General features: G+C 38.4%; 2 protein-coding genes across 39 annotated transcripts in view; one reads left to right on the forward strand and one right to left on the reverse strand.

Moving 5' to 3' along the window:
* Positions 1-5,968, forward strand: part of LOC102940233 (ABI family member 3 binding protein) — a 377,733-nt gene extending 371,765 nt beyond the window's left edge. For all 24 annotated transcript variants that reach the window (XM_043538550.1, XM_043538551.1, XM_043538552.1 and 21 more), the window contains 2 exons: positions 1,577-1,699; positions 4,572-5,968. In XM_043538550.1, coding sequence (XP_043394485.1) covers positions 1,577-1,699; positions 4,572-4,687 — 239 coding nt within the window. In that variant the 3' untranslated portion in view covers positions 4,688-5,968. The remainder of the gene's footprint in view (positions 1-1,576; positions 1,700-4,571) is intronic.
* Positions 5,969-6,700: 732 nt separating this feature from the next.
* The window catches only part of TFG (trafficking from ER to golgi regulator), a 29,957-nt gene continuing 9,745 nt past the window's right edge, over positions 6,701-26,912 (reverse strand). For 4 of the 15 annotated variants that reach the window (XM_043538575.1, XM_037908205.2, XM_037908198.2 and 1 more), the window contains exons 4-9: positions 24,482-24,565; positions 22,454-22,600; positions 20,938-21,105; positions 16,785-16,925; positions 10,371-10,460; positions 6,701-7,483 (exon numbers count right to left, since the gene is read on the reverse strand). In XM_043538575.1, the coding sequence (XP_043394510.1) occupies positions 7,125-7,483; positions 10,371-10,460; positions 16,785-16,925; positions 20,938-21,105; positions 22,454-22,600; positions 24,482-24,565 (989 nt within the window). In that variant the 3' untranslated portion in view covers positions 6,701-7,124. The remainder of the gene's footprint in view (positions 7,484-10,370; positions 10,461-16,784; positions 16,926-20,937; positions 21,106-22,453; positions 22,601-24,481; positions 24,566-26,912) is intronic. The other 11 variants (XM_043538581.1, XM_043538579.1, XM_037908231.2 and 8 more) reach the window with 3 other exon arrangements.

The raw sequence follows: 26,912 nt of genomic DNA on the forward strand, positions 1-26,912 counted from the left end.
AATTTGCTATTAGTTTTTAAATCTTTGGCTAGTTGCTCTTCAAATTCTTTTTTGATCTACCTAATTTTACTTCACTTGCCAGAGTTTATGCTTCTTTCTATTTTCCTCAATAGGATTTAACTTCCACTTTTTAAAGGATTTATTTTTGCTTCTAACCTTTTACTCTGTTGTTTAGCCAGGGTGGCACTTTGTTCTTACCATGTTTTTTGATTTGGGGTATATATTTAATTTGAACCTCTATTATGATGATTTTAAAAAGTTTCTGTGCAGCTTGCAGGCATTTCACTTTTGTGACTGTATCTTTTAATTTCCGTTTAACTGGCTTCCTCATTGTTGTGTAGTTCCCCTTTCTGAAATGAAATGCTACTGCGGTGGACTTCTTTGGTATATTTCAAAAGGAAGAGCAAAATTTCATGCACAAAGACTAGTCAACCAGAGATGAACATTTTGGCAAGGCATTTCCTCCAAAGGGAGCTTTTGTTTGTATCCTCCCTCTGCACAGAGTCAACATTTAGATCTATTCTGATGCAGCAAGATTGTTTATCTTTCATTTGGGAAGACATTGATAAATTGTTGGTCCTTGTTTGGGAGGATTTTACCTGTAAACTTGAACCTAATCATTGAGTTTAAGGGAACCAGGATTTAGCCCTTAAGCTCTTTGGATGTTTTACTGGTTTCAGAGTAGCAGCCGTGTTAGTCTGTATTCGCAAAAAGGAGTACTTGTGGCACCTTAGAGACTAACCAATTTATTTGAGCATAAGCTTTCGTGGGCTACAGCCCACTTCATCGGATGCATTGATTGGATGTTTTATGTTATCAATCTTTGCTCATTTTAAGAATAATATGTAGGACAGCATTAATGAAGCAATGATTCATTTATCTGAAAATATTTTTTCTATAGGTCCAGTAAGAGTTAGCCTGGTGTTTTTTCTCATGCTTCTCACCTAATGCATGAGTGGGTACATATTAGCTATTTAGTCATCTCTAGAATGTGAATTATACACACATTGTAAGCACAAAAATGGAGAGCAGGCTTGAAGAATCTGGCCTGCTATGTGTTAGATGTGGCCTATAAAAATTTCTCTGGAGTAATATTGGATTGCTTTTTCAATAGAACTTAAGAATGGCCATACTGGGTCAGACCAAAGGTCCATCTAGCCCACTGTCCTGTCTTCTGACAGTGGTCAATGCCAGGTGCCCCCAGAGGGAATGAATAGAAAAGGTAATCCTCAAGTGATCCATCCCTGTTGCCCATTCCCAGCTTCTGGCAAACAGAAGAAGGATCACATCAGCACTGATGTTATATAAAATATACTAATGTCAGGAGGAAAAAACATGGAAATTTGTGCTTTTGTCAAACACAATTTGTGCTTTTTCATTAATTGGCATTGTGTTTGGGCATTTACACAATGCTGTAAAAACAGAGTTAGATCTTAATTGGGGGCAGCATCAGACTTAACATTGAGACAAAATGAACACTGGAACTCAATACCTGCTCAGCTACAAAGGAACTAACAAAAGCTTTGATGATGTTGTTCTTCAAAGGGTTTTCCTCATATTTTCTTTCCATTTTCAGGACAATTTTACAACATAGGAGACGAGAGGGGACATGGAGAAGATCATTGTCAATTTGTGGACTCATTTTTAGATGGACGGACAGGGCAGCAAGTTTTCCCAGACCAGTTACCAACCAAAGATGGTAAGTTCTAAAGAGTGTACTTGTAACAAAACTCTCCAAATCTCCCCCAACCCCATGGTCTGATTTTTCTCCTGCTGATGGCTTTAAGGCTAATACCCAGTCTGAGTTAGACAGGGTAGAGTCCCAAATTTAGCTGTCTTCCCAGATCAAAATTATCCTTCGTGCCTGGGCATGATGCTATTCCACCCCATGCCCCCCAAACCATTAAGGATTAGCCAGCCTACAGTTGTCAGCCACCTGGGAGTTAGGCCGTGTAAGAGTGATGCAACCTGTTATCCTGGAAAGGAAAGCCCTTTGACGTGCTCTTCACTTGGGGGGAGAGAAGCATGATCTGAGTGTGGGACAGCATCAGGAGCTCCCGAGTTCTAATTGTGGCTCTGACACTGAATTCTGTGCTCTGCCTCAATTTCATCCATAATTTTGCATAACAGAGCTAATGTTGTGTATTTCCATCTCGGGCAGCATGGTGTGGTTTGATGATGAACAGTACTGTGATAGAGGGAAATTGTAACTAGTATGGTGGTAGATGGGAAGTTTAAAATATGAGAGAGCTCTTACTAACATTTTTTTCATCAGTGTTAAACATTAAAAGCCTTTAAAGAAAACCATTGTCTTAGCCTTCCTGCCAGTTTGTAACTTTATGGTCACACCAGCATGGTTGGTTTTAAAGTGCTATAAATCAGCAGAGTTGTGCATTATGTAGCTTTGCTTAGTGATAATAATGAAAGACAAACTGGAAAGGAAAAATTAATTGTCGGGGGGGGGGAATTCCTACTGCACTAATTCAGTACATACACTGCAATTCAAATCAGATGCCTAGACTTCTGAGAGGCAGCTGTGCATGGACTAGATGTCTTAAACTGTTTTCTAATCACAACTTTGAACTTGAGGCATAGCCTTGGACAAGTGACTTAATCTCTCTTCCCCAGATTTGTCATCTGTAAAATGGGGATAATTAAGCCTTAGTTACCAATACCAACCTCACAAGGAGTTGAGACTCTATACCTCAGACTTTTGCCAGCATAGCTACGATGAGGTGTGATTTGTCACTGACATAGGTGTCTGTACCAGCAAAAGCCTCATGTGCAGATGCAGTTCAACTGGCCAAACTGCACGTTTGATGCACTTGGAAATCTTTGCCAGTGTAGCTATACCAGTATACGATGCCAGTAAAGCTCTCCTAAGTGTAGACCTGGCCTTGTTTATACAGAAAAGATTTAGGTATGCCAGTGTCATTAAAGCACTACAACGGATCGTAGGGTGGATGTAGTCCTATCGGTATACCTTATTACCCTTCCTCTGTAGGGAAGTGGAATAAGCTATATCTGCATAAGGCATCCGCACTACGGGTTGCATGTCTATTGATTTATGTTTTAAAGAAAACCTAACTGAGGTATTTATACCAGCACAAAATCAGAGTGTAGACCAGGCCTTAATGTTTTAGGTGCTTTCCACATTAAAAGCACATATTAAGCCCTAAATACTAATAAAATCCCCAGAATTGAACTGTTATGTCCAAAAAGAATAAATCTGAACCTCTTGCAATTGCCTTCCTGAGAGCAAATAAATAAGTTTGTTTGTATTCAAGCTGGCATTGTCAAGCCAGTAAAGCTCAGAAATGCCAGATTTAGTTTTTAAAAGCATTTATACACAAGTACAGTATCTGGTAAGCTTACAAACAGAATTAATGTTTGCCTTCAGGTACTGAGCTTAACAGTTTATACCTCAGCTGTTAAATCTTCAGAAAGATCATATTTAGAGAAGTTTCCACAAAACAAGTTCAGTATGCATTTCACTTGAAGTTGCTATGTTAAAAGCTAACTTGGATTTTTCCCAGTGTTAACAGTACTGGCCGCTCGTCTCCAAAAGTAAAACCAGTTTCAGCAGATGCTCACCTTTAAAGCAGAAGGCTGCAACTTTTAACTTTGGCCCACTCTCCCCAACAGGAGGCATTTCTCTTGATCCAGTGTGGTGCCAAATAACCACTATTCTGTGCTGGCCCTTTTCAGTCTACCCCCTAGGGTTCAGCCCACTCAGAATCCTGTCACCCTCCCCTTGCAAGAGGAATTGAGGGGACATATGAAAGCCTCCCCCATCTTCTTCCAGGCTCATAGGGTTCCGCAATAATCTCCTGGGTGTGTTTACCTCTGGGAGCTGGCACCTTCACAGGCACTAGATGCAAGCTGCAATGAAATTCCACTCTCTCAACTTTTAAATTCTGTCCTTACTCCTCATTAACCTCACACCAGGCTTCCAGGATACTGCAAGAAAAGTGGGGAAAAAAATCCACCAACTGTGTCCCTTGTCATTCTTGCCCCAGGGAAAATTCCTTCCTGATCCCCAATACTGGCAAACCCCACAGCATCTGGAATACAGTTCAGACATGCCTCTATTATAGGGCAGGGCAGCACAGCACCCCCTGCACATGGCTGCTGTATGCCTTGAGGGCTTCATATATCCAAAAGGGAGGGATGAGAGATTCTCCCCTCCTCACCCATGCCCCCCACAAGCACTTTCAGTGGCAACATGGAGACAGAGAATTCTCCACTTCCTGCCTACTCTCCCTGTGTATTCTGGATAGGGAGGCCCCAGAGAAGACAAGCCTTGCCACCCCAACCTCTGGATGACCTCTTCTCCCCCACAACTTGTCCAGAATGGATTATTATTATGTGCTGCTGGACAAACTATTGTCTCTTATTTGCTATGGTATGTGTCTAAATTCAGCTTGCAGTATTCAGGCAGTTGGTAAGGGCTGAACTTTCCACTGAGCTTCTGAAGTCAGATAAACTCCCTATGAGAATCAAGAGCACCTTTGAAAGGTACTGTCTTTTTCTCCCCACCCTGTACTAAGCCTTTCCTCACTGTTTATCAGGCTTTTTCAGAGCAGTTCGCCAGGAACCTGTCAAGTTTGGAAAAATAGGTGGAGAGACCCATATTACCTACGTTCATTGGTACGAGTGTGGAACTTCAATACCTGGTAAATGGTAGCTGCTACATGAACTTAAAAATGAAAGAAGGTCTATCGCTACCCTGCCCCTACCCTGAACAAGTTCAGAGATGGAAATGTTTATGGTCTTCCTGTCATTTAAACATGTTTACCCATGTATAAAGTTTATAAAAGTCTAATGACAATACTGCATTAAGTGTGTTTCATAGCATAGACTGCTTACTATAGTTACTCCATTTTACCACAAAGCAAGATAAGCACACATCATAGGATAAGGTCTGGGGAAGCTGGCTCCCTATATTCTGGGTATCAAGGTACAGTTTATATGGTATTTTAAAAGATACAGTTTGTATATTATTTATCACAGTGTTGTAACAAATATTTTGAGGGAGTTATGGCAAAGTTGATCATGAAACTGCAGTATACATTTAATTTTAGATATTCACTGTTACTGAAGTATATAGTGTCCTATGCTACCTGTCGAGATAATTCGGTAAAGTCTCTGGCAATTTCTAATTTAAATATATGGGGAAAGCTCTCAAACTGACTTCTGTACTTTATACTCAGATTAAAGAGCTTTTCCCCTTACAGCTAAATAGACAATTTGTGCTCTTGCCAAAATTGGAAGAAAGCTTGTTGTATTTTAAATGCGTTAGCACCAAGAAAGCAATTTTTATGTTTAAAAAATGCAAGCATAGCTTCAACTCTATGACAGAAGTGTAGATTCTGTCACTGAGAAACCATGCCTGTTGATGTGGTTAAAATTATAGTCTGTGTCCCTAAACACAGTTGCTGAATAGTATTTTTACTTAATCCGGCTTTCAGGTGGGCATCGTGCATGGGGAACAGAAGTCAAATCTGCCTCTACTGCAGTGGGTTTTCTGAAGTGTTGATGAACTACTTTGCAGGCCAAATGTATAGCACCACAGAATTTAATAAGGTGTAGGAGGATATGCTCACAATACCAGTCTTTCTTTACAGCACAATCAGGTTTGCTTTATTAAATAAAAAAAGCTGTTTCACAGAATTGTTATTGTGGGACAAGGGGAAAAGTAGAGTGAAATTATTTTTTTCAGAATTACTTTTACAGTAGTTCCATTAAAAAACTACTTACCCTTTCTTCCCCTCCCAAAATGCTAGATGTTGTATTGCTTGAACATTTATGAACTAAATAAAGAGATGGGTTTTTTTAAGCAGGGTGTTTCTAATACAATGAATAAAGGTATGAACAGGAACACCAAAGAAATACGTCATTTGTAGAAAATGCCTTAAAAAGTACATTGCAGGTACACTGTACTCTAATAAAATGTTTTTTAATCATTTAAAGTTGTTTTATATAGATTGGTTTTCTACTCAAGTGTTGTATATTGAGACAAAATGGTGGGTGAAAGGTAGCACCAAACTGGCAGCCTTCTATCAATCAACAGAAGAGAATACATTACAAGCGTCTCTCGCCTACTCTGTCAATCCTTTTCTGAATGAACCATCACTACAGCGAGAAGTGAAGTGAAGTATCAGGGTTTCTTGAAATATTTCCATTAGGTCTGCACAGCTCTTTAAACTCTTTTTCCTGTAACTGATGCGCTACATACTTGCCTGTGCCTGTCAACCGAAGAATATTGGGTTTTGTTACAGGCATGACTTGTTTTTTTCTGGACTCAGAAGTTTGTAGAATTACTCTCTCCAAGTTGCTCTGGCTGGCAAAAGGTTTGTGGTTAAAAAAAATTATATTCCTTGTTTTGCCTGGAAACATTAACACCAAAACGTTTCTATCAAGTCAAAGCTTCCCCTGAATGACAGTTATGTCCCTCAACGTGAGCTGTATTAACGCAGTGAAAACTAACATGATTTGGTAATCTGTGACAAGAGTTCGTCCTGAATATAACATGTGCAAAAGCAGTCTGCATTTGTAATACTTACCCGGGTCTGTGTTGCAGGTAACTACGTTTTTAAAAAAAAAATTATCCTTTCCCTTAAGGCCTGGCAAGAATAGTTTGTAGTCTGTCAGGTACGCATGTAAAAAGAAATGTGCTTAATAATTAAAAAACAAGTACTGGATTCAATATTTTTATTAGCTTTCAATGTGAATGTTACAAATTTATACATAATACCTAGTTTTAATTCCAGAGTGGGTCTAATTTAGTACATCATGTTATTAGTAAAAACAAGCCAGATAAGTGGGCTAAATTTCCAACTAGCATTTTAATTTCCTTCAGACAAGGCAAGCTAGAATGTCAATCACCTTACAAACATTTAGGAAGTGTTTCCAAAAACCCAAAATCTAAGTAGGAAGCGGATATAGTTTAAAGCAGGAAATAAGATTCATTTGGTCTTTTGTTCCAACAACACTGAACGAATGCTCTGACTTCTTATCGTTTTGGAACATTAATACCAATTTTAAATATTGGAATCTGTTGGGATGTAGTAATAGTAAATAGCTGCTTGTATTTACCTGTGTGATTCAGCAGCTGAGCTTCCTTAGCGGTAACCAGGTCCTGGCTGAGTATAGCCCTGAGCAAAGGGAGGACGGTTACGTGCGTACGGGTTAGGCCCACCTGGAGGGGGAGTTATAGTACTTCCAGGGGGTGGTGTGAAACCTGGCCTTGGTTGATACGCGCCTGGTTGGCTTGGAGCCATTGCAGCTTGGGAAGCAGGGGCCACATTATAATTAGCAGGCTGGGAGGCTTGTGTAGTATAGTTCTGTGGTGGGTAGGAGCTTGCCTGGTACTGCTGCTGAGGCTGAGCAGGAAAGCCAGGAGCCGGAGCCTGTGATGGCTGCTGACTGTATCCTTGGAACTGCTGTCCTTGTTGAGGAGCAGGCTGCTGGCTGTAGCCTGCTAGAAAGACAAAACAAACACAGCAATATATTTAGTTGAAAATAAAGCAGCATATTTACTTTGAGAAAGTGATTATTTCCTTATAAACAGAGATATCTGAGTGATCGCTAATAAGCACAAGAAAGAACCTGGAGGGTTAAGATATGCAACAGACAGTGCACACAGCTGGATGGTAATGAACTGCAGTTTTTCTTGTCTGTCTGTGGTGTGCTAAAATGGAACGCTCTCTAGTAACGGGAAAGAGTTTTTAATTCAGGGCAAAATAAAGCTTTTACATTTAGGCTGAAAGACACAACCCTGATTATAGGTTTTATAGTGATAATTATTCCCAAGGTTTCTATTTGAGAAACAAGGGGAGAATAGCATACAGACTCTTGGTTTTCACATTATGAAGGAATTTAAAGGGCTCAAATGTACACTGAAAGGCAACGGTTCATTTGGGACAGGTGCTTTCACTTTGTTTCATTCAGTAAGTAGATCGTACGTCAGTGCAGAATACTTGCACTGAATTCACACCTAAATCATTGCCTAGTGTTTTGTTTGGTTCACAGCTTTTAGTATTCATAAGCTAAACAAATGTGAAAGCACTTCTTAAGGTGCAACTGCTGCTGGCATCAGTTTACTATGTCCCAAATGTGATTTATTTATGTAATAGCAGCTTCCCTGGGAATTTCTCAGATGGGAGATATAAACAACAAAAATCCTGCTATAAAGTGATAGCTACTTTTATCTCTATCATGAAACACACCTGCAGCTACTTGCAATGAAATCTCTCCATTGACTGGAATCCTGTCAGCATTAAACACCAGATATATAAGAATTATTAAAAACGCACATCCCTGAAGATAGAAAATAAGGACTGAAGAATGCATTGGAGTAAATTTTGAACTCACCTTGATACTGGATTCAAAATTTACTCATGAAACAAACCTTTTAAAGGTTCCATTTTCATTGGCATGACCAAAAGTCAGCACTATGCCAAGCCCATCTGCCAGAAGAGGCAAGTGGGAACTATAACCCACTCATAGGGGAACTGGTGCTTGAAAGGAGGTAGATGGAGGTCCAAGCAAGTCCAATCCCTTTGATGAGGATCAAAGCTACAGAGGGAAAGGGTATAGATCTACCTTGACTGCCATCTGTTAAGAGTTTATTTATGAGGAGCCCTACCTTGACAGATTAATCCAAGCATGAAAATAAATCTCGTTAGAAAAATAGCTCTTTGAGGTTTCCAATTTTTTGTTTTGTTTCACTGACACTTTTAGAAAGTTGTGGAGTTTGAGAAAGTAGAATTCCCACAATATGCCAGACCTTCATAGAAACACAATAGCAGACTCATCTGGTATTCTACTGGAAGAGTTATTATTAAGGATAAGTAAAACTAGCTTGGAAACTAGAAGAACCATTCAAATCTCAAGACTGGAAAGCATCAGACAGACCCTCCTACCTCTGCTGAAATTAGGTTTCAGGAGGTCTGACACTGTCTTCAAAACATGAATTTTGCAGTGGGGAGGAAGGGTCTGCACAGAGCAATCAACCACAGCTTAGCAGAGTGCTGAGAGGTGGAAAAAGATGACACACTGAGAACAAACCTCCATGTCTGAAGTTTTCAAGGCTCACTTACCAGTTATGCAAAGGATAAACAGTCTATTATTGAAAGTAAATTAAACTCCTCAAATTAGTGCACTTTGCTACACAAGTTTCTAAAACAGCAACAGCTTCATCTATACACAAACAAACAATTCCTATTCCTTTGTAAGCGTTCTGCAAAGGTTTGCGTGAGATAAAAACTTGGTATGTGATTAAACACTAAGGACACGTACACTGAATTTACACTGTGCCAATTTCCTGTGATGTAAGTTTAAAACAACTGGCAGAGATGTTTATACTGATATTTGTCTATTGGCCTTTATTAAACTTTTCATAGGATTACAGGATCAGAGCAGTGTTACTCTGCAGTATCTAAAAGGATGAATAAATACCTTTACTGATTACTGTCACAGTAACTAAACAGTTGAATAAACTGAATTATTACTAGGATCAATTATTAGATATTGTGTCATTTAAAAGGAAATTCAAAGTTCCCTTTTTCCATGTCTTTGAACTGAAAGTAACCCTAATATTTTTTCATTTGGGGGCCATGTAGAAGCCTAGCTTTTTATTCAGTTTCACCCCTCAATCATGTAGCACAAGGTCACAGCATTAAAGTGTTCTGCTGACAGAAAACAAAACAGTGATTGTTAAGTTCAAGTACTATTGACTTCTACAGTTTTTTTAAATCAGTCCCGGAAACTAGTTTCTTTTGGGTGACAGTTTAGATAAATACAGAAGAACTGCTATAATCCAGGGTTCACACCAAATGTAAAGTAATGGGAAAGCCTCACTTTGCATGCTGTATTTGATTTGCAAGGTATTGAGAGGTTGCGGCATTTTCTTGTACAATTTACTGGGTTCAGTGGCATCAGAGTGGAGTACTTCATCTTTTTTTCAACAGAACTAAAAACATTGCCTTGAGACAGCTTCTTAACTCCTTACGATTTTCTTTCCATTTGTCTGCCTTTGTAACAAGGCATTCTGTTGGGTAACCCTGAAAAATCCTCTCTAGTTCAGAATCGAGTAGCATTGAATGTTAGGAAAATCAAACATCAGGATAAACTTCACAGATCTACAGTTAGTGCTAGGAGAACAGAAATACTGACAAATTAAGGGCAATATATTTTAAGGAGCTGCTGAATGCCCTCTAATCCCACTGAAGTCAATGGAAGTGATGGATGCTCAGCGCCTTGCACTGCCACTCAAGTACAAAGTGAAATTAATACTTTGGCACTAAGAAAAATTCAGTGATCATATTGTGCACCTACACAGAAATTTGAGAGCAGCAGCTGCTTACCTGGATACTGCACACCATATTGTTGCTGAGGCTGAACCTGTGGCTGCTGAGCAGGATAACCGGCCTGTTGATACTGTTGATACATCTGGCCTATGAATTAAAAACACGTTTTTTAGTAAAGGAACACAGTACCTGAGGCCAAAACCTGACATCATACACAATGGTCTGGTGGCCAATGGTTAAGAAGCAATTTGGGTCTCAAAGAGCCCATCCTATAGCACATTTTTAAAAACATGGAATTACGACAACAGATTGTAGAATGCTTCCGCATAAGGGTTAGTTACAAGGTGTTCTACCAGAAGGCGCTTGTCTGTACAAGTCCCACAATATTGGTCTAAGTAGTAGTACGTTTTATTTAACCTGCAAAGCCCAGTAAACACAAGCTTTTTCTTAACAGATTGTGGGTTTTGGAGGGGCTGTGATGCAACAAGTATCATGTGCCCTAATTAACAATGGTTTAGCTCAGGGCTAGTGATGTTTTTATTGTTTATTAAAGGATCTTAATAAACGGAGCTTAAAAAAAAACAAGGGTTTTTTCCTCTTTAAATCTCCAATGTCTGCCTGTTTATACCACGGTTCTAAAATGTGTTCTACGGGCAGTATTCTAAGGAGAATGGTACATTATTCACTCTAATCTCATATTCCAGACATCTTTTAGCATATTCGGCTTGCTATAAGCCAGGTTTTCCAAGAGGCCCAGGGGTATACGCTTTTAAAGAAAGCTATACGCGTACGATGAGGAGTTCCATTTTAATATTTTTATTTGCTAAGTTCAATGCTGTATTTCAGTTTTCTTAGGCTAACATTGCACATTAGCGTTTGCTTTCCTTTTTTTTTTTAAAAAAAATCTGCTATTGAACACTGAATCAGACTTTCCTTGGTCTGTGCCCTGTTGAGCTTGAGGGGTCTACTTTTCAATTCTCCTCCACTGTACAAATACTATGCAAAGAAGAAACCGAGGCGTGGCTGCCAAACCTCATGTTTGGCTTAGCTTTGGCAAACATGCTGACAGCACTATGTCCACCACGTGTTAGTGAACCATTTACCATTTCTGCTGCAAAAATCTGAGGGAAACTGAAAAAGCAGCAAAATTATTAATTTCTGTGCCTTCCGAAGACTTCCACATGAAGACTTGCTCAAGAGAGTCACAAGAACTGGCTGTAAGCCTCCTCCTCCCTCACCAACAGCAATGGCATACAATTGTCATATAACCCCACTTTAAAAAAAAAAAAAGGTGAAAGGATCAATGCTATTTACATTCCAACTCTGGAGGCAAAGGCCACAGAAAAAATCCAACAGTAAAATCTCACATTTTACAACTACAGTACCTGCTGTCTTGTGTACATTTAACAAAAGGGGAGTCTCAAGTTGCCAAAAGGAAAATAAAAGCTAGTCTCTGGACCGGGGATGGAAAAAAAGGGGCAAAGCTAACATGTGGTCTTGAATATATGTCATGCAGAGGGGACGGAAAGGTTTTAAACAACAATTTACATTCCTTATTTTGTGGTATCTCACACCAAGATAAAAATCTCACCGAGGGAATGGACAGAGAAAAAGTGGGGACACTCACTTTTACTGATCGGAAGAAAATAAAGTGTTAGTTTCTACCTCCTTCGTTTAGTGATAGCCTAGGAATTAGTCTGCTAGTGACCATTTGTTTCTAGGGCACTTTGTCTAAGACAATAAGTGTTCCACATTCAGAAATGAAGTCACACACATCCCTCAGTTATCAGTAAAAATCAGGTGCTTCGAATTAAGACCAAAAGTTTGTTTTTGGTGCAGAAGTGCAGGTGTGCAATAGCTAAATGAAAGGAAGTGAATAAAAGAAAGATACCTCTTTTCAAATTCTTTATGCAGAGAGTTGCTCCCAGCTCCACTCAGGATTACACCAAGTAAGATAATACACATAGTAGGAGAAAAGAATCATAAGAGAAATGACAGAGAAGAATGTACTGGCCATCTTTTAAAAAGTGGATAGTAGAAAGACTGAGACCTTTAGAAACATGAGCACTGAGCCATAAGCCAAAGTAAAAAGCTCATCTAGGGAGGGAAGCTTGAGGAAGTGGTTCTGTCATGTTGTGGTAGTTGCCACTAGGAAGAAAGCTTCTATCTTCTTCTTGAGCAACATTCCCTCTTAGAGACCCTTAAAATACTTTCTAATTGGGAGCCCTCTCACTCATGATACTGATGAGGCCTCTCCCCCATCCCATTCTCCAAAAAGGCTCCTATACCAGTCATGTTGATGGGGAATGGGGAAAAATAGGTTAAACCTGTCATCAATCATTAGAAGTTACAACTGAGGAACTTAAAAGCATTTTTTCTTGTCTCAGTCCAAGAAACTTCAAAAAAATTTAGTTGGGAACAATAGGAGACATGTAAAAAGATAAGAAACTAACTAGGGTATTTGATGAAGGCACTGGAGAGAGAAACTCACCTCTATCACCATTTCAGATCAAGCCCTAGATGTAATTATTGAAAGCCTTTCCTGTCAGACTGCTGTTTGGTAGGCCACTTGAAGGAAGCTGGTTGTGTCTGTACAGTTACAAGTGACCATACCAGAAATGCAACCACTGGGGAAGCCAAGAATTGAATGGACATGGAAAATAAGTTCTCGCCTCTAAAGTGATCCCTCCAAGGTTGAGACACCTTGGTGAGAAGTATGAGGAGGCTTATCACCTGTTCTGTCAACAGAAAATGTACTGGATTAACAGGGATGGGGGACTCGAGAGGAATCAGCAAGGAGTATTTGACCTCCAGAAAAACTGCTGCATAAGAAGTATCTCTCTATGAAATTTGCTACTGGTGTCTTGTTTCTACAAATCGCAAATGAAACTGGTAAGGTAAAGATCCTAGTGTGGGCATATAATTACTGAAGCTATAGGAATGTCCTACTATGACCAGCCTGAAAGCAAAGTGCACTGAATAATACAAAGCCAAGTGTTGCACAGCACAAATGAAAACACAAGTTAAGCATTCTACCGTTTAACAGTTCCTGCATTTGTTACAGATTTTCTGAAGTTCAGAGACAGCTGTTTCATGTTACTTTAGACTAAACCTGGCACCCGAATAATATCTTTATTGTATAGCACCTATCAGCCAGGAAGATCCTGAAGTGCTTTACAGACTTACGATCTATTAGTGCAGAATTCACTTTACCCACCACTGAAATGCTGCCACATCCGCATAAACAGTGGGTTTAAATGAATCTTAGTTGAAATCAACAAAATTCTTAATGAAAATTTCCAGTAAAAGTAAGGAATGACTAGAAATCAGTAACTCATAAATCATTCATGTCTCAGCACCCAAAAGAATCCTGTGTTAGAGTCCATTTGATGGACAAGAATGACTAAACTACTTCAATATTTCAGGTACAGAGGACGTGACAAATGTAGACTGATGAAACTGATGTAATTAAATGTGATAGAGCAATTTAGAGATATAACAGCAGCAACAACAGAGATGGTGTTTTAAATTGAAACATTGTTTCAAATTAGTCTACAACTGAAGCATTTAGTGCCCTGTTGTAGAAAAGAAGAACATAAACAAAAGGAAAAAATTCTTACTATGCTTAGTTGGAAAGAAACTGAATAACACACCACCACCCCCAATAAAAGTAACTCAGTTTTTGAAAGTAGAAAATATTCAAAGCTTTCACTCCCATCAATCTAACATTTATACTGGAAATAAAATAAATATTAGCAATAAAGCGAGTGACCATTATTTGCAAGTGGACAAGGCTCCTTATTTATGCATCAAGGAATGAGCAACAGTACACACTAATATTTGTGATGACCAAAAGTGCAATACCTGTGATCTCTAACCTCTTTCCAGTGACCAAACTAACTAAAATCCTATTTTGAAAATAAAAATTATGTGAGGAAAATAAAATCACCTCCATTCAATGAAATAGGAGAATTTGGGAGAGGCAAGAAAGGACTTACAGAAAACTCCAGTTTTTTATTTTAACTCTCATATATGTAATGAAATATATATTTTTTACATCTTTTTTACAGACCTATTTATATGAGTAGTTTAACGAACACAAACCCTTGTATTTGTTTCAATTTAATTTTGGTAAATGATACCAAGAACGTGTGTTCCACATGCTTCTAAACCATGCTACATTGTTTTAAAAGGTATTCTCACTATGAACCAATTACCTTTAGTGGGAAAACCCAGGATTCGTGGTGCAGTTTTCATTGTGTCTTCAGCCTCTCTCCAACATGTCAGTGAGTGATTTTTCACTCACTTGACACTGACAAATGACTCAACAGTTCCAGACCTGTATTAGCAGTTTAAAACCTTTACCTTGTTACTTAATTCTATTTTTAACAGTCAACATGTAAGAACCCACACCTTGTTTTTGTCCATTTGACTTCCTTTCCCACAGAACTGCTGACAAAATAAGTCGTTAGCAGCTCAAAGTTACAATGCTTACTTTTCAGTTACATTTTCTGGCTGCCAACAAAGACCTAAAATTGCTAGTGTCCAGAAGTATCTACAGCACAAGTCCCAGGAGCCAAAAGTGTTAAATAGGGAACACACTAAAAGTATTAAATGCAACTTACAGAATTATTTTACTTCCACTGAAGTTCTAAAGAATATATATAAAAAACTGAATCCAAGTCAGCAGCTCAACAAAGTGTTAATATTTGCTTAATATTAATAACAGCATATATTAATATATTTTGTTACATTGTTTACAATCTGACACTTTGTAATTATATTATGAGCACTTGCCTCTTATCAGCCAATTTCAAGTTTACTGATGTCTCTCAATGGTTCTACAGGTACCTTACATATTTGAGTCCTAAAATCTTCCTTGCTAGCCACATGATATTGGGTTACCTTCATCAACTTCTTTAGTATTCGATACACGCACCTGCTGAACACTGATCTGTAGACTGCAATATTCAGTATAGAAAGCAAAACAGGGATGCAATTCTGCCTCACAAGTTAAAAAAAAAAAAAAAATCAAATCAAATTAAGAATACACCTCTACTCCGATATAATGCAGTCCAATATAACCCAAATTCAGATATAATGTGCTAAAGCAGCACTCCGGGGATATATCCAAATTCGTGTTACCGCAAGAGGTTCCTCTGCGCCCCCCCATCCCAGCTTGCCTCCGCCTCCTCCCACGAGCGCGCCGCCGCCACTCCGCTTCTCCCCCCGCCTCCCTGCACCAAACAGCTGATTGGCGCGGCAAGCCTGAAAGGGGGGTGGGGAGAGAAGCAGAGCGGTAGCGACGCGCTCAGGGGAGGAGTGGGGGCGGAGAGGAGGTGAGCTGGGGCAGGGAGCAATTCCCTCTCCCTACCCCGATATAATGCAGTCTCACCTATAAGACGGTAAGATTTTTTGGTTCCCAAGGGCCACATTATATTGGGGTAGAGGTGTACTAGAGAAAGATCTTTCAGCTGCATCTTAAAATTTAGTAGAGGTAGCACAGCGGGTCCTTCCTGAAATAGAATTTTATCCAAAGGGATGACATGCATGTTTGGCGTGTCAGTGTTTTTGCAAGTGACAATGTAGAACCAAACGAACTTGAATATAATGGAGATTTCAAGCACGTGAATATTAAGAAGTCAAATCACAAAAAGAAGGGCACATGGTACGAGGAAGGGCTTTGAATGCCAAAGTGTGGATCTTAAATGGAATTTTTAAAGTAAGATCTAAGTAAGGCATTTGAAGAAAGTCAGCAAGAAAACAACTACAAACTGTCACAATGGCTACATGATTCTGAACCAGATTGGGAGAATTATTGGTAGGTATTATGAAGGCCATTACAATACTCTATCTGTGACAGAGCCATATAGTATTATACAGTGTATATGAGAGCATTAACAGCGGAGCTGGCCTGGATTTTTGAACAGGAGAGTAAACTGGTCTGTCATCTAAGGAACATGCACTAAATGACATAATTTGCACGTAGTGTACAATTGCTTACTTTATAGTATGCAGACCAGCATTTCTAACAGATTCCCCCGTATTTACTGTTAAAGTAAGTGACACATTACAGCACGTAAAGTAATATGTACATGTTAGATGTTCAAACAGTTCTAATGTGACATCTGGAATGGCTAACATTCCTGTCAATTTTTACAATGACATTTACATCTGCACTAATTTTACTACTAAAGTACTACAGTAATTTCTATTATTTTTCAGTACCATCTGGCTTTTAAGACAAAGCTACAGCACCATCTACTGTTTTAATATTGAATCTTTTATAAAATTTATTCTGATGGGGAGAATCGTGGCCTTTAGAATCTGATATTCCTTATAAGATTCCTAGTCATATATAGTATTAGATGTGCAATTTGAAGTTCTAATGTAACCTCTTAATGTAAAACATGACAATCCTCAATTACTGAAGTCTGACTGCAATTTTCATGATGAGAAGATACTGCTCACCTTCTATCTGACCAGTTGGTGGCTGAGTTCCTGCATACGCTGGCTGCTGTGGCTGAACCCCAGGTGGATGGGCTGCAGAAGAGGAGGAAGCAATGCTATCAGGTGTTCCTGAACGTTCTTCTACAGGGGCACTGGGTGGTCCTGGGGGAGCAAGAGAATATAGTAAGCATGGGAAATAAAAAAAGCAAAAAGATTTGATAACCTTAAACTTAACATAATGTCTTTTCTGCATCAAATACTTTCCAGTTTTTCCACAGCTTTACATTTGAAAAAGTTTAAAAACTCTACTTCACAGCACAGTATATGCAGTCTAAATTCAAAACACAGTCTACCTGGAAAATAACTGCTGGAGTGATTTTCCATGATTTCCTAGGGTAAATATGTATTTGATTGGAGGGTTTATTTGTTTTCAGTATTCTAAAGACTCTTTTGGGTTTTTACTCCCAGCCAGGATATAGCGGGTTTCTGTTTGAAAATAATTACCTGCCATGGGAATTTTGAAAAATATAGTGGGGAAAATGGTCACTTGGATGCTAATGAACAGTCTGAAGTCACAAAGACTCGGTGGTTTCTGGATATTTTAAGTCTGTAAAATGCTCTGGAATACTCAACTGAAAAAGCATAATGTTTAATTATGTACATGTTGATCTGAGGCCTGCAAACTAATGCCCCAATCCTACCAACCCAAAGCATGAGTAGTGCCACTAACTTCAAAGAGACTCCTTAAGGAGCTTAACGTTAAGCACACGCCTAAGCGTTTGCAGGACTGGGACCTAAACCATAAATATTTGCTGTGGTCTTAAAGGCACTCATACAATACGCTTCCACTGACACAAATGTGGTAAGTATTTTTCAGTTTTACTTTCACATTCCACAGTTTTAAAAATTTGAAACAAAGGTGTCCCTTTCTGCTGGCTTCCTTGTTTATCTAGTGGTATCAGCACAGCTTTGGTAATGGGAACGTCTTTTGCTCTACCAGTCCTATATACATCAGAAGCTTTCATTTTTTCCACTGCCTCCAGCAAGAGCAGGGAAATTTTTCTAATTTTTATTAAGAAGATAGCTTCCCTGCCATCTAGACAAAAAGCATGATAAGACCATTCAAATATAATGTCTCAACATTTATTCCAATATGGCTAGCAAAGTATTTTATAATGAATATTTTTATAGTAACAGTAAGAACCTATCCCATGGAATATCTACCCAGCTCACAAGGCTGCTCAAGAGAAAAAGTAACTTGTAACTTTAAAGTGATTTACATTATACAGAAATTTAGCAACAGTTTTGAGAGCCAAAGTTCAACAGACTTACAGATAAGACTGCATGCTCATTTTTAGTATTTTTTTGCCTACTATATCAAAAATGTAGTACACTGTTCTAACATAGTACATTATCAAAAAGCTTGGCAGATTTTTTTTTTTATAATTTCAACTGATATCAATGTTTATTTTTAAATTTTTTTTTAGATTATCTATTTATATTTTCACAGTTGCATGAAATTACAGGAGGGTCAGACAATTTAATGACTGACCTTCAAAAAGTTAAAGATTTATAAACCATTAAAATCACAAATTGTCATTGTCCCGTGTCAAAATATACAAAATAAATATCCTTAAATCAACAAATCATTTTTTTAAACTATTCATTCCCTAGTCCATTTGTAACTAGCCTAATTCAAAAAGTCTAAATCACTGGATTTTGACTCTAAGTGCTCAAACAGCATTTTTCTTACTTTGCCTAATTTTTTTTTTAAATTGGTTTGTGTGTATACAGTGAAATCTATGTTTACTGACATTTACCGATAAAAATCTAATCCTTCCAAACCTAATTACGAGTGGCTTCTTTTCTTGCAAAGATGTTTAATCAAAAAGAGTTGTGCGCCAAGCAAGTAGAAGTTTGCAAGCTGCACTGTAATGTTAAGATTAAGGCTTTGTAATGCTATAGTATCACCTTTATCCGAGGACAGAAAAGCAACTCTGAAGAGTTCTTAGCTAGTTATATTAGTGGAAAGAAGTCAATCATTTCAGTTGTTCATACAAAGCCAGTTCATGAGATACGTCTAAGCTATCATTTTTAAGACTGCAGCTATACAATGGCTCACCACCTTTACCATAATGTAATTCTCTAATTTTATTTCTAATTAAAATCTCTTTCCAATGTTTTCATGCAATTCTTGAATTAAAAACTTCTAAAGTTGATCCTCACCACAAGAAAAAAAATAGCATATATGCTAACATTGAACACGATTGGTACTTGCTCCTAACAGGAAAAAAATAGGCTTGTACAAGACATTCCCATTAGCCAAAAACAGCAGAAGCACGTGCCATGGACACACGCTTTACAGCAAGATCAGGCAGCAAATAGCAACAGTTGATCATGTTTTCTAGTAATCAGTATGCATCAGTGACGTTTATGAATTACTATAAGGCATCTACAACTATATGGAAACACCGCTAACCTTTTTTTTTTATTATTTTAAAATCAAAGATTAATTACTGGATGCCAGCATTTATAGAATCCTGTTAATGGTCTTAATGTGAAGGTCTGGTTTTAACAGTATCTGTCCACTTGTGTTTCTAACAAATAACAGAGTTCTCTGCAGTCTGCACATGAATATGGTCAATATTTCCACTCTTATTTCTTTGTTCAGAAGGAGTCTTTAAAAAATCCTTTTGCTGAAGGACTTAACATATCCTTTTGTTAGGATTAATGAAGTGATGAATAACAGTTCTAAAATGGAAGCTTACGGAGCTTACAGGAAATGAGGGTCTTAGTTTGGCAAATTTTTGGGGGCATAAGAAGAATATGATTCCAATTTTACTTCATATCAAATTACAGTTTAGAAAGGATTGAGTGAGCATGGATAAAGGTTTTATTCCCACTTTAATAAATATAAAAATGGGAGATATTAAGCTGTTTTGAATTTAGAGCACCCACATTAAATGTCTGAGGCAACAAAACACGGAATTTCCCAATTAAAAAGCCTAAACTGAGCTCCCACAACTTGCAGTTAAATCAGTGAAACTCAGTGCAGGTGGTGGCCCTTACAGGATCTGGCGCCAAGGTTGCCACTTGGCTCTCAGGCTCTTTTACTCCCAATTTCAGCACTTTGGATAATCCCACATAAAGTATCATCAGAGCTGTAAAATCTAGATACAGAAAACAAACCTGTAGACTGACAGCCTAATTTCAGATTTCAATGCTGTTGTGTGGTTGCTTGAAGTTACCTTAGTTTTCATATAGGGGATTTAAGATGACATTATATGTATTCATTTCAAGAACATCTGACATGTTTGAAGCAGGTGACGATCAAGTACAGTCAGTATTTAGTACCTGTACTGTCCTACTTTTGCACTGATACTGTACTAGCTCTGAAGGTACCATTGCCATAAGACTTAATTTAGTAACAATGCTATGATTAACAATGACGTTTAGAAAATAAATTGGCAAATGATTGCTTCTTTTGTTATATCCTTTAAACAAAATTTAGTGCTGCTGTAAATTAAGGATAATCATTAGTAATGTTTATTTAAAATAGTAATGGGGAGCTTTGGTTGTTTTTTTTTTAAATTCTGACCAGTATTTGCCACTCTACATTGCCTTTTTGTGCAAACGCGTGAAACTCTGAAAGTGAAATTGACTCAAAGCTCACTATAAATGAAAGCGGAAGAGGAAAGTTGATCCGGAAAAAAAAGGGAAGAGGTTTATTTTTTTTGTTTAAACCCCTCACTTAAGTAACATCAATAGACCGAAACCCTTAGGCCTTTAGTTCAACTTGCATAAGCAGGTGCAAATCCTTGGATTTAAATACAGTTGTGCCCACTTACTTGTATAGGCCCCAACACTTTCTAATAAAAGTAAGCTGATTGTTTTAGTTTAAATTACTGTAAGCTATTTTTGCTCTCTAGAAATTTCTAACTAGAAATGATGCAATATAAATCTGTTACATATATTCCATCAGAATTTGTAAGCCAATTCAACCCAGGCAGTTTAAAACTACCATATCATGGAACTCTGTAAAAACAAAGTACTGAATGGAAATAGTAACCTAACACATTCATACTATGAAGTCTTTATTTCATAACACTGAAGTTTTAACTGCCAACAATGAAAATCTCTTGCGCTTTATTTTCAATAAAATATATATCCTTACCCGACACCTGATCATCTGTCAGCCCAAATGCTGACATGACATTTTTGCTGATTTCATCTTGATTTTTTAATGGATCAAAAGCAGACATACTTGCTGCTATAACTTGAGTAGATGGCTTGACAGAAGAGTCAGCAGCAGCAGGTTTTTCTTCACTACCATCAACAGCATCTATTAACACAGCAATAGATTTGTTTCTGTTACATAAGCCTTTTCAAGAATTTTTAATTGGTGTATCAATTTGAAGTACCATTCTATCACAAGGAACCAGTGAAGTTAAATGTTCCATGGCTGCTCATGTATATAATTTGCACAGTAAATTTTAAAAACTGCACATACAACTTGTAAGTTGACATCAGAATAACTGGAGAATGAAGCTTATCTACATACCCGCTATGGAGGTCAATAGAAATTGGTTCAGTCTTAACTCACTTCTGTAGCAGAATGTGATAGTACACTAACTTATTTAGACTGTAAGCTCTTTGGATCATTTTTGTTCTATTTGTACAGTACCGAGCATAATGGGTTCCTGACTGGGGCTCCTAGGCTGTACGGTAATACAAATAATAAAAAAACCTGAGATCCCAAGACTTCTACCCCCACCTGCAGCAAGTGCCTGCTTTTCTAAATTGTCCCAGCATAGGACAACAACTAGAGAACCCCTAATGAAGCTGCCCAACAGAGGAAAAACAGTCAGGAGAGTTCCATATATTAAGTGTTGTTATTGTGTCTCTGATTAGGTATTATTATATTCCTCAAAGGAGGGTTCAGTTAAGCTGACTGGTAAGGTACAATTCTTTGTATTTATCAAAATGAAATTGCACTACCCCCAGAAAATCCATATGTCAGACACATTGCTGCGATTAAGGAAAAATGGAGCAACTACTTAGGCTCAGATCCTTTTCTAGGGATTAGCAGCTGATGCTTCATATCAACTTCTCCCAGTTGATTATTAATCCCCATAAAATGCCATGCACCCTGACAATTGCTGCTTAAACATCAATATTTGTTTTGTTTCATATTTAAGAAACATCATATCTTTTAGGCATCAGAAAGGCAGTGTTATCTAAAGTATTAAGCAAAGGACTCTCGAGTTTCAAACTTGGTTCCAAGCAATGATTAGGTGAGTCATTATCTTTCCAGCATCCACTCCTCTCTCTCCTCCCATCTGCAAAATAAGCATATTACTACTTACCTAACTCACAGGGGAGTTTAAATGATCTAAATAATATTTAAGAGTACTCTAAAGATAATACTTGATTATCTTCAAAGTAACCAGTTAAGAAAGTCAGTCAACGTTTCTTAACTTGGTACAATACCCCTACTAGTTGAAAGACTTTAAGACAAGTACAGTAAGTAAGTTATCTGAAGGGCGCTAGCAATTTAAGTTTCTAAATCAGCAACTGAGGAGCAGTCTGCAGACTGAGAGAATTAGTAGGCAAGACTCCCTTTTTTGCTGGATGTAAGAGCACACAGTTTAACTCAGACAATTCTTTAACAGTAGAAATGCCCGACCTACCATTTTCAGGCAGGCTGGTGGAAAGCCCTGGTTCAGCAGGTGGTTCCAAACAATCCAACAAGCAATTCACTTTGTTGCGAAGTTCTATCAGCTCTCGACGGAGATATTTCACCTGATTGGATTCTAGAGGTCTTGGCTGCCCATTAACTATAAAATAGTAATTAAAGAAATGAAATCTGAGGGAACATAGTAACATTTGTGCAGGCACAGGTTAAACAACTCTCTTACACAGTAGTATTCCTAGATGTCAAGCATAAAGAAGAACATCTCTGTCTCTCTTTTGTGGAGGGAGTTTAAAAATCAAGTGTATTGTAGGCACTGTAGGTATTTGTACAGTCATTTTTCAGACTAGCAGCCATGTTAGTCTGTATTCGCAAAAAGAAAAGGAGTACTTGTGGCACCTCAGAGACTAACAAACTTGTTAGTCTCTGAGGTGCCACAAGTACTCCTTTTCTTTGTACAGTCATTGTAGGTCATGAGTGAAAACAGACTATGATCTCACACGGGTCCAAAATGCACATTTACCACAACCCAATTTGGCACCTTGTTGCATATTACCAGAGCTGCATGGAGAAGTTTGCATGCACCAGCCTGCAATATGCTTAGGTCAACCAAGAATTCATTCTTTTTCAGTTACCAAATTTTTTCTGATCTTTCAGTTGCAGCAATTTAAGTGTTAATTGTAAACAGTAGGTAAAAAAATGTTTAGTCATGTTTAAGTTGTCAGTGTCCCTTAAAAGAGTCAGGAACAGTTTACAAAATACAAACTAACATATTCTAATGTCTGTGCAAAAAAGGCTGTGATAAGAACCTACATGTAAGAAATGGTTTGCTTAAACAATCTTTAAAATATACTTTTTGAACAAAAAAATTTTCCACCACAACTCTCTCATGTTTTTCTGTCCACTTAGGGTATGACTACACAGGGATAAAAAAGCCATGGTCAGCTGACTTGGGCTCAAGTTCTGGGGCTGAACAATTGCTGCATACACGTTCAGACTCGGGCTGAAGCCAAGCCCTAAAACTCTGTGAGGGTGAAGGGTCCCAGAACTCAGGCTCCACCCGAGCCCAAACTCCATGAGCTCGAGTCAGCCAATCCAGGCCAGCCATGGCTGTCCCGCAGGTCTTTTATCCCTGTGTCGATATACCCTCTGAATTCAAACTCTTTACATATGCTTGCAGTCCCACAGTTTTTCCTCTTAATTTAAGCCTGAACCATCGCTAGAGAAGGCCTATTAACAGTGGAAGCAGAGAGAAGGTCTATATGCACTGCCAGCACCAGAGTGGCTGCCCTCTGTGCTCAATTCATTTCCCACTGTACTTCCCGAGTGTGTGTGCATGGTACAATACAATTATCACAAATCAAAATGGAAAACATTTCCCCTCTTTCTGCTCCACAATAAAATTAACAAAAGGACAGAATGCACAAAGCCAGTGCCACAGTAGTGCTCAAGGACTCATTATGTCTCTTGACAGAGGATGCTAGCTGCTGTATGAGCACTATATATCAAGCCTACTAGTTGCTTGAACAGTGGCCATTGACTGAAAAACAGCTCCTTAAAAGGACACAGGCAACTTGAAATCTATTCAATTTTTTAAACAAGAAAATGAGTTAAGAATCTTCTGATTTATACCTGTCTGAAGCCCCCTTTTTGTAGTTTTATAACCACATTTTATTGTTTCTAATGCTTCTCTCCTACGTTACTGTCTGGAAGACCCACACAAACCAAGGAAAGTGAATGGCTGTATGGGGAAAACAATGAAATTCCCTAAACACAATGCTCTCCCAAATGAATTAAATAGAGCTGCAAAAATATTTCTCCTTCTAATCTGCAGTTTCTGTAAGCTTAGATGTCTCTTGTAACAACAGGGAAAGCTATTTCAGGCAGCAAGGTAATTTTTAAATGTATGGCATCCTTTTAATTATAAACAGCCTTCAAGGAAGGAAATGTCACCAGCATACAAAGAAGAGAGCCTATTGCCTGAATTAAAAGAAATAAAGAAGATCCCCAAAACATCTGTACTTACCAAACAATGTCAGTTTAAGTATCCTACTGCACTGAATTGCGAAGGAAAGATCTGAGCTATCAAAAATTGTTATAAGATCTCCATCTGTAAAGAATTTTTTTAAAATAGTTAATATTGAACAGTAACACAAAAAGTCCCAATGCCCATCTATAATTCAAATGCCCATTTAAAGTAAGATGTTTGCTTTCTAGAAACTGTAATCATAACTTGTTAAACTTCATTTTAAAGCAACTAGAAAAAAAAACTGTACATGTTACATTACAATTTACATATACAATGGTACATGACAAATACAATTATGGGCTAATGTAAAATGCACAGAGTTAAGAACACTTTTTTTTTTTTTTTAAATAACCCCATCCTTTCTTAAGTCTTAATGACATGACCAAAGATAATTTATAATTTGCTATTTAAATCAGATTAGGAAAGATATTCCTTCCACCAAATTATGAGAGAGATATTAATCAGAGAGAGCATTTAAGAAGTCACTAAGGTAAGTTCAGTGGTATTTTTTTTAACCACTCTAACTTTAATATGCTTGATAGTGACAACATCTAGAGTGGATTATTCCACAAACAAGGATATTCAAGTGTGCTTTGTTTATTCCATAAACAAAGGAGTTTTAGACGAATCATATAAGGAAGTTTTCAACAAGATATGCAAGAAGGAAAAGGAAGAGAAATTGGCAGAATAACTCATTTAGATGGAACTCAGACACCATACTTTTGGAAGGACTTTAAATTCCACACACAATCAACCTACCCCTGTAAATGTTTGCACAGAGAGTGGATGAGTTAGGCCATGTCTGCACTGCCACTTTACAGTGCTGCAACTTGCTTGCTCAGGGGTGTGAAAAAACATCCCCCTGAGCGCTGCAAGTTTCAGTGCTGTAAAGTGGCAGCGTAGACAGTGCCCCAGTGCTGGGAGCTGCTCCCCTCGTGGAGGTGGGGTTTTTTTTTTGTTTGTTTTTTTTTTTTATAGTGCTGGGGGAGCTCTCTCCCAGCGCTGCTGCCGCGACTACACAGCCACGTTAAATCACTGCTGTGGCACCGCTTTAACTTTGCTAGTGAAGACGTTCCAATAGAGGCTCTAGTGATTCATTCCCACCAGTTAGAATTACTTCATGTCCATTTCAAATGGCTCAGAACAGTGCTCCAGAACTTCATTAGTTGACACAGGTCTATCATGATTGTTTTCTGGAGGAGAAAATCCTTAATCTCAATAACCAGGGACTGTGTAAACCAAACCCAATTCTGTTTATTGCAAAAACAAAATGTCATAAGAAGCCAGAATCAGATAGGTGTAAATAATCCAAGAAACTGCGTTCTCTGAGCATCAGAGTGTGAAGCTGATCAACACAGAGTAGCATCATTAACAGAAGGCACTACAGTGACTTTCAAAAAGCTAAGAATCCAGTACCTGAGGAAATGCATGGTTAACATTCCAGGCATCTCTACAAAAGTACTGGGAAGATTTGAAAGGGTCAAGGCACTTAGAACAGCGGTTCTCAAAATGTGGGTCAGGACCCTAAAGTGGGTCGCAAACCTGTTTTTACGGGATCACCAAGGCCGGCATTAGATTTGCTGGGGCCATCTAATAAACTCTTGCTTAAAAACACCCAGTTTTCATTCACATTTTTCTATCTAAATTTTTCCTCCCAGTCAATTTCTCTCATAATTTTCCTCATCTTTGGGAAATTAGCCTCTTTGAGTTACCAAGTTTATCTGTTACTGATTGAGAGTGTCATCTGCCCATACTGAATGTGATCAGGTCATGATCACTGGTCCCTATGTACCCACCAACTTCCACTTACCTATCATGAGGCGGCAACTCTATTTTGGAGATGTTGGGTACAATACTTTTTGTGTTAGACAACCATCTATAAGTTTTAGAAATTCATGTTTTACTGCTGACTTCATGAGATCTCCACCATATGCCTCTGTAACAGGCTATACTGGTCATTTAAGCACAGAGAGGGCCAGAGAACCCTGTTTCAGGAAGGCTGGAACAACAAAAAAAAAAAAGCCTAGAAGTGGCCAAACACAGAGCAAGAGAAAGGAAGCAATCCCAAGGGGATTAGCATGTAAGGAAAATCCAGGCTCTCTTTAAGGGCCTGGGACAAGCAGCCCTATAGTGTAGGGTGCAGCAGGGCTTCTGTCTCTCTCAGCCAACTGAGATGAACAGGGAAGGAGGGCTGAGGACTCCTGATCCCAGATGAGAGAGACTGTCCTTTAGTCTGGCCCCATGAAGAGAGAGATAAACTCCTGATCCAAGGAATGAACTCTAACCCAGTCAAAGAAAGGAGAAACTGTTTAATTAGCTAACCCAATCCAAGAGTGCAATGGATTCCTGATCCAAGGAGGGAAAGCGTTTTTATCCTAAACATGCTCTGAGATAGAGCTGTGGATTCCTGAGGCAAGGGGGAAGAGGC

This window comes from Chelonia mydas, chromosome 1, assembly GCF_015237465.2.
Source record: "Chelonia mydas isolate rCheMyd1 chromosome 1, rCheMyd1.pri.v2, whole genome shotgun sequence".
Classification (NCBI taxonomy): domain Eukaryota; kingdom Metazoa; phylum Chordata; order Testudines; family Cheloniidae; genus Chelonia; species Chelonia mydas.